This window comes from Mus caroli, unplaced genomic scaffold (assembly GCF_978045245.1).
Source record: "Mus caroli unplaced genomic scaffold, Mus_caroli_1 scaffold_2, whole genome shotgun sequence".
Classification (NCBI taxonomy): Eukaryota; Metazoa; Chordata; class Mammalia; order Rodentia; family Muridae; genus Mus; species Mus caroli.
Window position 1 is genome coordinate 153,728,092 of NW_028227257.1, and position 15,120 is coordinate 153,743,211.

At 52.7% G+C, this 15,120-nt stretch overlaps 1 protein-coding gene across 2 annotated transcripts in view; it reads left to right on the forward strand.

Moving 5' to 3' along the window:
* The first annotated feature begins 242 nt into the window (after nucleotides 1–242).
* The window catches only part of Sardh (sarcosine dehydrogenase), a 57,999-nt gene continuing 43,121 nt past the window's right edge, over nucleotides 243–15,120 (forward strand). Inside the window, exons 1-8 of one of the 2 annotated variants that reach the window (XM_021183131.3) lie at nucleotides 243–923; nucleotides 2,401–2,755; nucleotides 4,824–5,002; nucleotides 6,132–6,311; nucleotides 7,960–8,083; nucleotides 8,231–8,331; nucleotides 12,063–12,167; nucleotides 13,272–13,401. In XM_021183131.3, the coding sequence (XP_021038790.1) occupies nucleotides 2,422–2,755; nucleotides 4,824–5,002; nucleotides 6,132–6,311; nucleotides 7,960–8,083; nucleotides 8,231–8,331; nucleotides 12,063–12,167; nucleotides 13,272–13,401 (1,153 nt within the window). In that variant the 5' untranslated portion in view covers nucleotides 243–923; nucleotides 2,401–2,421. The remainder of the gene's footprint in view (nucleotides 924–2,400; nucleotides 2,756–4,823; nucleotides 5,003–6,131; nucleotides 6,312–7,959; nucleotides 8,084–8,230; nucleotides 8,332–12,062; nucleotides 12,168–13,271; nucleotides 13,402–15,120) is intronic. The other variant, XM_029474635.2, reaches the window with a different exon arrangement.

Genomic DNA, 15,120 nt, shown 5'->3' on the forward strand with positions numbered 1-15,120 from the left:
GGATGCCCAGGGTCACCACAGCAGTATGGAGACCCCTTGATTAGAGATGAGGAAGGAAATATGAGAGAGAGGTCATCCACAGAGCTGGGCTCTGGTTTCACAGTCCTTCTCTGCTGGCCAGCCAGGAGAACTGCCCACTTGGCAGCTGTCCCAGCTGGGCTGTTCAGGAAGCTGGGGTGGTGGGAGGAACATTCTTGCCCCGGTTGTAGTCCGGACCAGCAGCAAGGGAGTGGGTGGCTTGTTCAGCTAGACCCAGATGCAGCCTGGGAAAGAAGGGAGGGGCAGTGTCCCCGACAGCCCCTTCATGGGCAGGGTTGGAGTTAGCTGCTTGCTAGCTGGGACCTCCCTCTTTTTCTGATTGAAAGACCGTGGAGTAGATTGGACGGCCATGGATAACTGTGGGAGGGCAGGAGGGGGGTCCCTTATGAGAGGGCTCTGCAGAGTGCCTTCCCCTCTCGGGCTCTTTCTCATACCCTTCTAGTGCTGCCTTCAAAAAAGGTCCCGTGTCTGAGGCCTCAGGCCTATGACTGAGTTCTCATTCCCTGTGTCCTGTGCCCTGGCCCTTGGAAAGCTGAGGGAGAGAGCTGCAGAGGCCAGAGGGCAGGCTAATGAAGTAGCTGTTCTGAAGGAGGAGGAGCAGGCTGGGGGCCTGGCTGCCCCATCCCCCACCCCTGCTCTGACTAGCTGGGCTGGCAAGGAAGGAGCACGTGGCAGCTCCTTGGGCCAGCAGCATTGGCACTGGGCACAGTTTGCTGAGGAAGGAGGCTCCTCTGGCACGTATGCAGTGCCTGGCATGGTGTCCTAAGGTAGAGGCACTGTTTGGACTTGCAGAGCCCCGAATGGATCCATATCATGCTGACTTTTCCTTGCTAGGAACCTCTCAGGAGCTTCTGGAAGACCAAGGAAACTGTTGGAAGTCTAAGGTATGTATAGATCCCTGCTGACGGGAATACCTTCCTGTCTCATTCATGGAAACCACAGAAGACTTGACAGCTGTCACTGTAGGTATGGGGATGGCTCAAGAGACTGCAAGGACAAGGACAGCTCCTGCCTGAAAATCCAACCCCTCCCCACTCCAGAGGTTGCTCAGAGTATAGACCCCTTGGAGTCGGGTACCGAGGTGGGTGGCTTGGCTCTGACCCACTCTTAACCCTACTGTGCTCAGTGAGGGTTCAGCGTGGTCACAAGTGGGACATGGTGCCACCGAGGGTCCCAAGTCCGCAGGCTGGGAGGGAACAGGGGAGTATTTGGCTTTCAGATCACAGTGCAGTTTGTTCAGTGCAGCCATACAGAGGCCCATGACAGAAGCTTCCCTTTCTTCAGTCTCGTCCCTAAAGTAGAGACAAAAGTCAGGGGACCCAGCCCAGTCTGTGGGAGTGAGTTAATACACAGAGCTTGTCACCCACAGTGGATGATGAAGGTGACTTTCTCAGTTAACTAGACACTGAGTTCCCAAGTAACAGTCTTTAAATCTAAAGAAGCCAGCCCCACTCAGCCAAAGCCTTTGCTTTGACTGCTGATCCCAGGAAAGGGCGTGAGAGATCCCTTGGAGGCATCTTTCTTTCTTCTCTGGTCTGGGAGGGATCCCAGACTCTGAGCACCATCAATCCTGGTAGATCTTTTTCTTTCTTTCTTTCTTTCTTTCTTTCTTTCTTTCTTTCTTTCTTTCTTTCTTTCTTTCTTTCTTTCTCTCTCTCTCTCTCTCTCTCTCTCTCTCTCTCTCTCTCTCTCTCTCTCTCTCTCTCTCTCTTTTTCTTTCTTTCTTTCTTTTATTTGGTGTGCATGGGTCGGTGTGAGAAAGGGTTTCTCTGTGTAGCCCTGGCTATCCTGGAACTCATTCTGTAGACCAGGCTGGCCTCAAACTCAGAGATCTGCCTGCCTCTGCCTCCTGAGTGCTGGGATTAAAGGCCGGCGCCATCACCACCTGGTTTCCTGGTAAAGTCATGTTATTACATTTTGATGAATAGGGAGATGGGGCTGGGGTGGGCTTTCTGAAGGAAGGGCTCTTGATAACCCCTTAAGGGCTGCTTAACCCCACCTCTCTGACACCCACTTCCTATCCAAAACTGTCTTCCCTGAGGCCAGCTAGAACCTGCTGGAGAGTGAATGGAATAGTGATGGAGGATGGGGGAGTGAGTGAGTGAATGGGGAGTGGGTTAGTGAATGAATGAGTGGGGAGCACATGAGTGAATGGGGGAGGGAGTGAATGGGGGAGGGAGGGAGTGAATGGAGGGGTGAATAGCTGAGAGGGGGAGTGGGGGAGTTAGTGAACACACATCACAGGGAAGCAGCAGAAAGAAGGCCAAGGATGTAGCAGGGGAACCTCAGGTACATGGGCTTAACCCCCACAATGTCTGCACTGTACCCCATCCAAACTGACTCTCTTGTTGCCTCCCCAAGGTACAGGAGCCCTAAGTCCCCATGGCTTCACTGAGCCGGGTCCTACGTGTAGCTGCCACCTGTCCTCGAGGGAGAGCTGCTCGGAATCTGGGGCTACAACCCCTAGCCACAGAGGCCAGGCCCACCACCGAGAAGAGTGTTCCATATCAGCGGACCCTGAAGGAGGAGGCCCAAGGTGCCTCCGTGGGGCCCCAAGGACCAAGCCAGCCCCTGCCTAGCACAGCCAATGTTGTGGTCATCGGTGGGGGCAGTTTGGGCTGCCAGACTCTGTATCACTTGGCTAAGCTGGGTGTAGGTGGAGCGGTGCTGCTGGAGAGAGAGCGACTGACCTCTGGGACCACCTGGCACACAGCAGGTGGGAACCTGGGTGCAGGCGGGTAGGTGGGACATAGCTGGGGGTGCAGGCGGGTAGGTGGGACATAGCTGGGGGTGCAGGCGGGTAGGTGGGACATAGCTGGGGGTGCAGGTGGGTAGGTGGGACATAGCTGGGGGTGCAGGCGGGTAGGTGGGACATAGCTGGGGGTGCAGGCGGGTAGGTGGGACATAGCTGGGGGTGCAGGTGGGTAGGTGGGACATAGCTGGGGGTGCAGGCGGGTAGGTGGGACATAGCTGGGGGTGCAGGCGGGTAGGTGGGACATAGCTGGGGGTACAGGCGGGTAGGTGGGACATAGCTGGGGGTGCAGGCGGGTAGGTGGGACATAGCTGGGGGTGCAGGCGGGTAGGTGGGACATAGCTGGGGGTGCAGGCGGGTAGGTGGGACATAGCTGGGGGTGCAGGCGGGTAGGTGGGACATAGCTGGGGGTGCAGGCGGGTAGGTGGGGCATAGCTGGGGGTGCAGGCGGGTAGGTGGGACATAGCTGGGGGTGCAGGCGGGTAGGTGGGACATAGCTGGGGGTGCAGGCGGGTAGGTGGGACATAGCTGGGGGTGCAGGCGGGTAGGTGGGACATAGCTGGGGGTGCAGGCGGGTAGGTGGGACATAGCTGGGGGTGCAGGCGGGTAGGTGGGACATAGCTGGGGGTGCAGGCGGGTAGGTGGGACATAGCTGGGGGTGCAGGCGGGTAGGTGGGACATAGCTGGGGGTGCAGGCGGGTAGGTGGGACATAGCTGGGGGTGCAGGCGGGTAGGTGGGGCATAGCTGGGGGTGCAGGCGGGTAGGTGGGACATAGCTGGGGGTGCAGGTGGGTAGGTGGGACATAGCTGGGGGTGCAGGCGGGTAGGTGGGACACATCTGGGGGTCAGTCTGGGTGAGGCAGTGGTGTTGGAGAGGAAAGATGTATAGTGGAGGTGGAAGGCCAGCCAGACTTCATTCTCTGAAGAGCTGTGCTAGGGAGAGTGGTAGGCACTGCCTGTGGTCCTTTGGGTATGGGTGAAGCTGCATCCAGGCAGCTGTCTGAACTAAGAGCAGAACCCCTGTTCCCAGAGGAAGCCACTAGGCAGAGACACACCTGCTGGAGGACAGATGGCCCTGTGTGGTAGAGGCTCACATTCTGTGGCACTCTCCTGACTTACCCTGTGCATGCCCACTAAGCTCCCACAGTTCTATGTCTTCAACCCTTTAGCCAGTGGTGCCCTGGTGAACAGCTGCCAATCTGATGTGGTGTAAACACTCGCACCTCAGCGGCTGTCAAGAGGCCATCATGAGACTACTGCTGAACTTGGAGAACTGATAGTCTAGTCCGGAGCACACTGCCTCTAAGCCGGAGGTTCTCAACCTGTAGGTTGTGACCCCTTTTGGGGTTGCATATCATATATTGGTATTATGATTAATAACAGTAGCAAAATTACAGTTATAAAGTGTCAATGAAATAATTTTATGGCTGGGAGTCACCACAACATAAGGAACTGTATTGAAAAGTCTCGGCATTAGGAAGGTTGAGACCCCCTGCTTTAAGCCCATCTCCCAAAGCCAGGCCGGCTGGGCTGTCAGGCCTTGGCCCTCCATGCTGCAGTAGCCTCATTGCTGGCTTCTGTTCCTCAGCCTCTGCTGTCTTAGCAAGACTGGGATATCTGGGTCCAGTCAGTTTTCAGTCTCACCATTCACCTGCTCTGTTACTTTGAATTTGGTACCTATGAAATAACCTCTCAAAGAGCGGTATGGTGGCCTAGGCCTATCGTGTCAGCACTTGGGAGCCAGAGAATTGGAAGATGAAGAATTCAAGTTCATTGTTGGCCACATAGCAAGTTTGAGGCTAGCCTGGGCCTCTCAAGATTCTAGCTAGACTCTACCAGGCCTGGCACATAGGTGCTTGTTAATGGAAGCCCTAAATATTGTCACTAGGAGCTGTCCCAACATAGCCCTAACCTCCACCTGTGGCAGGCTATGTCCTATCCTTCCTGGGTTCCCACTGTTCCTCCTTATTTCTCTGGAAGAGGGGTGTGACGCTACCCTGCAGGGGACTCACAGTGTCCTTTTCTGGCCCAGGCTTACTGTGGCAGCTGCGGCCCAGCGATGTGGAGGTAGAGCTTTTGGCTCACACACGGCGAGTGGTGAGCCGTGATCTGGAAGAGGAGACGGGGCTGCATACAGGCTGGATTCAGAATGGTGGCCTCTTCATCGCCTCTAACCGGCAACGCCTGAATGAATACAAGAGGCTCATGTCGGTGGGTGTGCCCCTAGGGAAAGCTGGGCATGCTTTCTGCAGGGGGCTCAGGTGGGGGATTGTATTCCGTAGGGGGAAAGGTGGGGTGTGCACCTCATGGAAGCTTACATAGATGCTGTGCTCTTTGTGGGCATACGTGGAGGTGAAGGGGACCCCAGCAGTAAGTATATGCAATAATTCCTTGACATGGAAGGCAGGGCCTACAGATCTGGGTTCAAACCTTATCACTGCTCTTTGGTGGCTGAGCTACCTGAGTGGAGAGCCCCACACTCTTCATTCAAAATTCCTGGAGAGTGCTGGGGGTGTGGTTTAGTCTGTGGGGTGCTCGTTCAGTGTGCACAAAGCCCTGGGTTCTACCCCAACTCTGAATAAAACAATGTGGTGTTTCACCTGCTCGCAGATTTAGAACAACTCAGAGTCACTGAGCCTTACCTCTGAAGTAATCTGAAGCCTGGTATTGTGGGGCATACCTCTTACCCTATCAGAAAGGGCAGGAGTTTAAGGTCACCCTTGGCTCTGTAGTTTCTGGTCAGCTTGGGACACATGAGACCCTGTCTCAAAAAGAAAAATATCCTTAAAGAATCTCATTGCTAACTGGGTGGATCCCTGTTAAGTAGGTCATCACCCACATTGTATTGGTTGTTCTTGGTCCAATTACATATGGGGGCGTCGCCTGCTTGACAGTGCCATCAAGCCAGGAGCATATTGGTGTTTTCTTGGGGAAAACTTGGAATCATCAGACCTAAAATATGAGACTGTGAGCGTTTATTTTGATTGTATTATGGCACATAAGCAATTTGTAGCTCATTCTTGTCTAAGTTCCTAATCAACTGCACAGTTTGCTATCTGCTCATTTCTGGGAGTGGGTGTTCAGTCCCTCATTCATCTTACAAAGCTATCACTGGAGCAGATGCTAGAGCCAAAGGGGTATGCTCCAGACCCTGCCTCTGTACTGGCTCCACCCCTTCACTTCCTTGCTAGAGAAGACCTAAGGGGTCCTCTGGGCATAGAGACTTGCTCAGGCTTCTAGAGGCAGCAGGGTTGGTCTTGTATGTAGGGCCCTGAGTCAGGTAAGTGGCCTGAAAATCTGCTTCCCATGGGCTCAGATACTTTCTTCTGGGTTTTTCTAGTTGGGCAAGGCCTATGGTATAGAATCCCACGTGCTGAGCCCAGCAGAGACCAAGAATCTGTATCCGCTGATGAACGTGGACGACCTCTATGGGACCCTGTATGTGCCACAGGATGGTACCATGGACCCCGCTGGCACCTGCACTACTCTCACCAGAGCAGCAGCAGCTCGAGGAGCTCAGGTGCCCAAAACTGCCAACTCTGGGTCTTCTCTCTGAGCTCACTTTCCCTACAAACCCCGAGGCCAGAGAAAAGATTCCATCCTTGGCCTGATATATGTGGTCCTGGGCCAGTTGGGACCATTCAGCCTTTGGGGTTCAGCCATTGTATTGTCCCATCCCTTCACAAGGATCCTACTCTGTCACAAAAGGAATCTCTGGATCCCATCTTACTATTCTGCCTTTCTTTGCCTCAAGCTTGCACTTACTGTAGAAAAACTTAAAATGATAAACAGGGGCTAGGGATATGTCACTGGATACTTGATGCTCAGGCATGACGACCTAGTTTTGTGTTCCCAACATCCACGCGGTAAAGTGGCTGTTGCTGGGCTTTCTGTCTGCCATCTTTGTGGAAGCAGTGTGCTCCAAGTTAAGTGAGAGAGCCTATCTCAAGGGAACAAGGCAGAGAGTGACAGAGGAGGGCACCAATGTCCTTCTCTGGCCTCCAAATGTGCTTTTGTGCCCCACACTTTCATGTTTGATGCTGTGATAAAACACCCTGACAAAAAATAACTTAGTGAAGGAAAGGACTGACCAGTCTTTTTTTTTTTTTTTCCGAGACAGGGTTTCTCATATAGCCCTGGCTATCCTTGAACTCACTCTGCAGACCAGGCTAGCCTTGAACTCAGAAATCTGCCTGCCTCTGCCTCCCAAGTGCTGGGATTAGGACTGACTAGTCTTACAACCAGGTTATGGTTTTATCATTGAGAAGTCTAGGTAGAAACTCAAGCAGTTAACCACATCACATCCCACACTCAGGAACAGAGAGAGAGAGAGAGAGAGAGAGAGAGAGAGAGAGAGAGAGAGAGAGAGGCAGACAGGCAGACAGACAGACAGGCAGACAGGCAGAGACAGGGAGAGGGAGAGGGAAAGAAGATATATGATATATATGTGTACATGTATATGTATATGAATACACTCATGCCCAGCTATCTTCCTTTACTCATGCAGTCCAGACTCAGCGTAGGGAATGGTGCTGCCCACAATGGACTAGGTCAGTTAACAACCAAGTCAATTCTCCATAGATACATTCATAGGCCAAATGATCGAGATAATTCTTCAGTTAAATCTCTCTCACGGTGATTCTAGGTTGAATCAAGTTGACATTTAAAGCCAACCAGCACAGTGCACGAAGCTGTACAGACCCCCCATACATCTAGATACCATACACAGCACATGCACATACCACAAACATGCACACACAAAAAGACAAAGGAAGTAAAAAAAAGAGTCCAGCAAGACTGGACATTTTAGCATGTTTCTGTTTTCATGAAGGAATAAACAGACACACATCTTTTTAAAAACCAAAGTGATGTATAAGTATTTTTCTATTTTTCTATTTTTCAAATGAATCTTACCTACTAGAAAGCCAGCGATCCTTTGCTGTTTTGAATGAGTATCCCCACCCCTGCCACATCTGTGTAAGTTTTCCAACTAAAGAAGGGAGTGGGCTCTGCTGTCTTGTGATGTGGCTTCCATTTCTCTGACCAAATGAATCAGGAAGAGTTTCTCACAGAAGCAGTATCCTCTGGTCCCATCCAGTGGGTTGCAGATGGAGGTCAGACTGTCAGAGAGCCCCATATGGTTAAAGTGCAGTTTTTTCCCACTTCAGGTCATTGAAAACTGTGCAGTGACTGGCATCCGTGTGCGGACGGATGACTTTGGAGTGCGGCGGGTGGCAGCTGTGGAGACAGAGCATGGCTCCATCCAGACACCCTGTGTGGTCAACTGTGCAGGTTGAAACACTGTTCCCCTGACTCTCACAGCTTGGGTCCCACCCACAAAGGACGCCTTTCTTGGGTGGGAAGTCAGGGTAGGCAGGAATTCTGAGGTGCCCCATGCCCACTCAGGTGGCAGCTGAGTGTTCTCCATTCTGCCTTCAGGAGTGTGGGCGAGCAAGGTGGGCCGCATGGCTGGAGTGAAGGTCCCGCTGGTGGCCATGCACCACGCTTATGTCGTCACTGAGCGCATCGAGGGGATTCAGGTAAGTGATGGTGCTGGCGAACTCAGGACTTCCCCTAACACCGAGTTTGGACACAGTCAAATGGCACAACCCTCAGCTTTAGGCTCCACTTCTGGGTGCAATGGGGACCTTCTGGGTGGTGGCAGATGCTGTGAATTTGATGGTGCAGGCTACTTTGGTCACCAGGGCCTGGCTTCTCTTTGAATCTCTAGTCTGGTAACCATGGCTACCAAGCTGGGCCATAGGCATCCAGTTTGGCTTTGTTCAGTGTCCTGGGCCTGAGTTTCAGAGAAATCAAGTGTGCTAAATCCTGACTTATGACTCTGGTTCCTGGCACACAGCACCTCTGAGAGCCTCTGCTGAGGGAGCCCCAGACCTTGTGTGCCTCCTGCTCTCTCCTCTCTTGATCTTCTTTCCTATGTTGTTGGCTGGGACTTTTCTGGTGCCTTACCACTGATCCCTCGTTCCCCTTACCAGTCATCTGAGCACATCTTCCTCTTCCCTCCTGCCTCATCCATCAAACCCACTACTTCCCCATCACGCCTTCCACCCTCCTCTCCTCTTCCTACCTTCTTCCCCTCTCTTTTATCCTCCATCGTTCTCTTTCCATCCCTCTATCCTTTAAATCTTTATCTTATGTGCACTGGTGTTTTGCTTGCATGCATGTCTGTGTGAGGGTGCTCACACACTTATGAGCTGCCATGTGAATGCTGGGACTCGAACCCCAGTCCTGGGAAATCAGCCAGCGCTCTTAACTCTGAGCCGTCTGCAGCCCCCCTTTATTCTTTTTGCCCTCCCATCCTTTTCTCACCATTCATTTCTTTCCTTCTATCCTTGCCACGCTCCCACCTTCCATTCCTCCTCTATGCCTTCTTCTATCTATGCAACCACTCCCCCATCTCCTTGTTCATCATCCATCTTTCCATCCCTTCTTTATTGCCTTCCATCCACCCACCCATCCACGACCCATCCCTCCTCCCCATTTACCATTCCCTTCCTCTATTCCACCATCATTCACCTTCTTGCTAATCCTTTCCAATGGGGATCTAATCCTGTCTCCAGCCGGCACTGACTGGAGGTGGTAGGGAAGAGAGAGAGAGAGACCCCTGAGTTTTGCCTGAGGAGAAAAGGGGACCCTGCAGATAAGCAAAGGAGCTTCAAAGGGTTCTGGAAGGGAACCCTCCCAGGGTTCAGAGACCCAGTGTAGGGCAGAGCCTGTCCTAAAGGACCATACAAAGTCACACAACTGACTTCCCTTAGGCCAATCAAATGTGGCTGGGCATGAGCTGCCTGACATCCCTAGCCAAGATTGGAGGACCAGTTGATCTTTTGGTAGCTCCTTGGAGAAGGAGAAGGCCACACCTTAGTGGGGATTTGAGGATGATGGAGAAGGTCACAGAGCATTTGGTTTTGATTTTGATTGACATTTCAGAGATCTAAGCCATAGGTTGTGGGGTGGGGATAGTGTGAGAAGCCAGAATGCTCTTATTTAGGGCCCAGTGATGAGAGTCTTAGACAACTGCACACCTCCTCTTGCCCATGTTAGAAGCCTTGTTCCTAGGGCTTGCCTCCCCCACCTTGCATGAACCTGGCTTCCTTTCTGCCTTCAAGATGTGAAGACTGGATGTTTCACAGTGTGAACGTAGGGGATAGCACAGCAAAAGCCTGGGTCTGGTCGGCTCCTGTCATTGTTCCTAGAGTAACTCCCCCTGAACACACAGTATGTCCTTATTCACAGAGACACCATGCTGGCCCTGTACCAAAGGTCAGAGCTGTGGGAAGAACCTACTCCTCAGGTGGCCACCAGGGGTCACTCTCTGACCATAAAGGGCTCCAAGAGTGCCAGCCTGAGCCTGAGAAGGTGTAAATGGGGGAGGGAGGCAGTGGATGTGTCCTGGGTTGAGGGTAGACACAGGGTGTCCACTGAGGGGCACCACTCCTCACTCCTAGCTAAAGTCTCCCTCCTGGGAAGCATTAGGACAGCCTGCAGGTTCATTCATTTCCCTCCATGAATCTCAAAATCAGAGTCAAGCTGCAAGGTCCCGGAGTGCCTGTGGATATGCATATGGATAGGGCTCCACTGCTTCAAGACTGTGCAGGGTACAGTCTGGTGTAATGAGAGAGTTCTCAGGACCCATCTCTCCATAGAGAAGGCTCTATGAGTTTAGCCCTGCCGAGTGCTGGGGCTAGGCAGGAGGCAGAGCCAGGTCTCAGACTTGCTTGCCCACTGCTGTGGTTCCACTCTGTGCTGAAGAGAGTCCTAAGGCTGAGGGCTTTGCATCAGGTGTCTTCTTGCCCATGTTAGCTGAGGAAGCTCCCTGCGTGTGCTGTAGGATATTGTCCTCCCATAATATCAGGCTCTGGCTACAGACAAGGGCTCAATCAAGGCTTGGGTGTCCATCTTCTGTGGTAGCTTTGAGAAGCTGCTCTGGTCCTAGCCAGCTCTGCTCTGACATTCTTGTCCCATTCAAGGCATGGTTTGCCCGTTTCTTCATTTTCATCTTCCTCCCATCTGCTTCTGCCGGGAGATGGTTACCCCATGCAGATGCCAAGCCCAGGGCTGAGCCCAGGCTGTGGATTAGAAGTTCACATCTTCCCACTCAGCCTAGGAGGGTGCAGTCATTGTTCTAAGCCTCCAGGTTCCCTTTTCTTCCTTTAACATTTTTATAGCATTCATGCATTTGTGTGTGTGTGTGTGTGTGTGTGTGTGTGTATCTTTGGAGGTCAGAGAATAAGTTATGAGGTTGGTCCTTCTACCATGTGGGTACCTGAGATCAGACATGGGGTTATCAGGCTCAGTGGCAAGCTCCTTTACCCAGTGAGTCATCTCGCTGGGCCAGCTTTCTTTTCCTCTCCCACTCCTCTTCTTATTTGTGCTCATCCTCACTGTCTGGGTCTCATGTAGCTCAGGCTACTCTTGGGCTACTTTTGTAGCCAAGGATGACCTGGAACGGTCATCTTAGCACCACTACGCCCAGTCCATGCAGTGCTGGAGACAGAACTTGCTGAGGATTTCAAATGTGCTGGCAGGCAGTCTACCAACGGAGCCACAGCCTCAGCGCTGTTTCCTTTTCTGCAGCATGGGTAGTAATTGTGTATGGGACTGTGCTGAGGCAGAGCAAGGTGATGTGCTGAGCAAATACTAGCCTCTAGTAGGAGCTCATGAAGGTAGCTGTGGCGATGATGATGTCCAGCAATCAGGCTGACTTCCAGGAGGAAGCAGCCAGCAGTGTTTGAAGCAGCTGGGGAAGAATTGGGGGCAGAATTGGAGTGGAGCCATATTGTCCACCAGAGTAGGGTGGACTCCTGTATGGAGAGAGCAGTGGAGTTGCTGGGCAGACACATGTATGCTGAGCCTAGGAGAGGCAGTACTGAGAGACAGGGACATCCTACTGAGATAGGAGCATGGGCTTCCCTGGCCGCCAGGGGTCTCCACAATCCTGTGCTATTTTGCTCTGGGATTCCTTTATCTTTGGAGTATTCGTGCTTCTGGTGATGGTCCTGGCAGGGCTAACTGTTATTATTTTAAAACAGTATTTAGTTGTCGAAAATATGGCAGTGCTTCTGAAAGCAGTCCTGAACTCGGGCACTGTGAGCAGGGCCTCTTCGACGTGTTCCTGTATGTCTCTTCCTGCTCATCTCCAGTGTAGGCGAAGGTGCCACAGTCCACCCAGAGCTGGGCCTTCCCCAGTGCATGGGGACCAGTGCTAAAGGCTGCTTGAAGCTTGTGGTCTCTCTGCTTTGCCTTCCAGAACATGCCCAATGTCCGGGATCACGATGCTTCTGTCTACCTCCGACTGCAGGGGGATGCCTTGTCTGTGGGTGGCTATGAGGCCAACCCTATCTTTTGGGAGGAGGTAAGACACCCCCGCAAGGGTCCCATGGTAGAAAGGCAGAGGTGCCTCCGCCTCACCCAACTTGAGTGCTTCTGAGAGCTAGCACTCAGCTATACCAGAAACCAGGGTGGGATGGTCTCCCACCTCAGCATAAGGCAAAGCCGGGACTCTAGAAGAACTGAGAAACGACCTAGCCCTTGGTTGGCCAGCAGCAATGATGGACCTTCTGAGGCCTCCCCTGCCCCTCTGCCCCTCTCCATGACCACAGTGAGGAGGACTGTGGCCCCAGGAGGAGGCCCCAGGACTGGAGGACAATTCAGGGAACAACGTGGCTGTCTCATCCAGATGCCCACAAACAGACTGACTAGACAGCGATTCTGGGCCAAATGCCACTTTAGTTCTGGGAAGGGACGGGAACACTAAGATAATGGCCCCTGCCCCAAGCTGTCTGGAGGTAAGGAGTCAAACAGAATTTCACAGGGTTGAGTAGCACAATGTGGGTGGTGACTGCACCCCAAGTCTAGTTAGTAGGTCCTGGATCGTCAAAGAGGTTGGGCTGAAGGCACAGGAGGGCTGGATGGCCAGTTGCTAAAGTTGTAGTGGCCTAGGAGTAGCTCCAGCTTGCCCCTGACATAGGATCCCCTCACCCCCTTTAGACAGGGTCTCTCTATGAAGCTCTAACTGTCTCAGAACTCACTATGTAGACCAGGCTGACCTTAAACTCCCAGTGCCTTCCATCTGCCTTTCTTAAAATCAGAAGCACTGCCAGGAGACCGAGCACGGGGGAGTGGTTGGGAGGGCAGACACATGGAGGGTTTTGAGCAGTTGTGGTAGGTAACTGGGAGCTATTGGAGGCTCTACAGAAGGGTGGGCACTGTATGGTTTGAGAGAATGTGTTAGAGGCAAGAAGCTGGAGTCCAGATGGAGACCACAGAAACAGTCCAGGAAAACTAGATGGGGGATGGGCCCAGGAAGGATTGTGAGCCCACAGGTGAATCCCACCCTTTGTCTAATCTGATCTGCTTCCCTCCCTGGCTCGGGGCTGGAGCTGTGTCATAGGTGGGCCTGGAAGGACCAGTGCTTTTCTCCTGGCTGATTGACAGAGTCTCTGTGCTTCCTTTATAGGTGTCAGACAAATTTGCCTTTGGCCTCTTTGACCTAGACTGGGATGTGTTCACCCAGCACATTGAAGGTGCCATTAACCGTGTCCCTGTGTTGGAGAAGACGGGGATCAAGTCCACTGTCTGTGGTCCTGGTGAGTGGGGAGACTGAACCTGGAGCAGAGGCATTCTTTAGCCAGCCTGGATGCCAGCGCCTTCCTGAGAGGCACCTGTCTCACATTCTCTGGGCTTAGCTAGATGGCTCTTAATTTTCCTCTCTAGAAGAAAACCCAACCTAGCAAGGGCAGCCATGTATCTCTGGGCATGAAGCCCGTCACACTCTGACCTCCACAATGAGACTCTGTAGGGTTAGAGGTAAGCTGGGCATCGAGAGATTCCTGGCTCTCCGGGAGGCTGAGAAGAAGGTGAGTTTAGCGCTCAGACCTTTCTCTTTAGGTTATTTACAGAGTAGCCACCGTTTGCAGGAGGCTAGCCTCTCAATCGAGAGTACTTATCTCCATTAGGTTATCTCCAAGGCACTCCCATGACAGAGTAAACGGGGACAGCCCCATTCCCTGGGCAGGGGTCCTAGACTGAGCTCCATCACCCATCTCTCTGCTTCCTGACTGTGATACAACCTGAAGCTCTGCCTCAAGCTCTCAGTCCAGGGCTTCTCTGCCATGATGGACTGTATCCTTGACCTGTTGTGAACCAAAAGAAACTCTCCCTTAAGTTGCCCTTTGGGGCACCCCAGGCTCCATCCCACAGTGAGGATCCTAGAAAGGAGGCAATGCTGGAAAGTCGTTCATCAGACCCCGCGTCTGATAATATAGTGTGAGTTTCAGGCGGCCACACACCCTTGGGATGAGTGTGGTGCAACGGCCCAGCAGCTCCACATGCCTAGGGCCTGTGTACTTTTTCTTGCTAAAGTCAATCCTTTTCTTGGGCAAGGGGTCCCAGCCTGGCAGGGGAGACACAGGTCTGACTAGAACAAGGAACCTGTCTTAGTTATTTTACATATTACTGTGGCAATATGCCCCCAAAGGGCAACTTAAGGGAGAGTTTCTTTTGGTTCACAACAGGTCAAGGATACAGTCCATCATGGCAGAGAAGCCCTGGACCGAGAGCTTGAGGCAGAGCTTCAGGTTGTATCACAGTCAGGAAGCAGAGAGATGGGTGATGGAGCTCAGTCTAGGACCCCTGCCCAGGGAATGGGGCTGTCCCCGTTTACTCTGTCATGGGAGTGCCTTGGAGATAACCTAATGGAGATAAGTACTCTCGATTGAGAGGCTAGCCTCCTGGGTAATTCTAGATGCTACCAAGGTGAGGAGAAGCAGTATCAGCCATCACAGAGCCAGTCGGTGCTGGCTTGAGGTGGAAACTACACATGGCCAGGTAGAAATGTGGCCTCAGAAGAGTCTCAGCGGTGTGTCCTCCCTTCAATGCTTGAAAGTCAAGTTCAGAAAGATGCAGGATAGCCCGAAGGGATAGGCTGAGCAGTCCAGGTGTGGGAACCCCTGGACACCACAGTGTGTGACCTGGGAGGTAGAGACAGGACACTGCTCAGCAGAGGAAGCATAGGGCTGAGAAGTCACAGGCCGGTGCCAAGCTGGTAGCAAAGGCTTATGGATGAAAGAGGAACCAGGAGGCTAACGGACTTTCATGGGGCAAAGTGGCCAGTCCATTACAGGAGAGACAAAGGGTCCAAGATGGAGGGTGATGTCGCCTTCTGGGGAGTCGAGTCCTCACTGTCTAGGCATGTTTGGTGTCTACAGAGCAGCCAGCTCAGTCTGTAATACCGGGTGCAGTCCCAGGGAGACCAGATGGAATCAGTAGCTAGCCTCCACGAGCAGGCTGAGAGCACGCCTTATCTG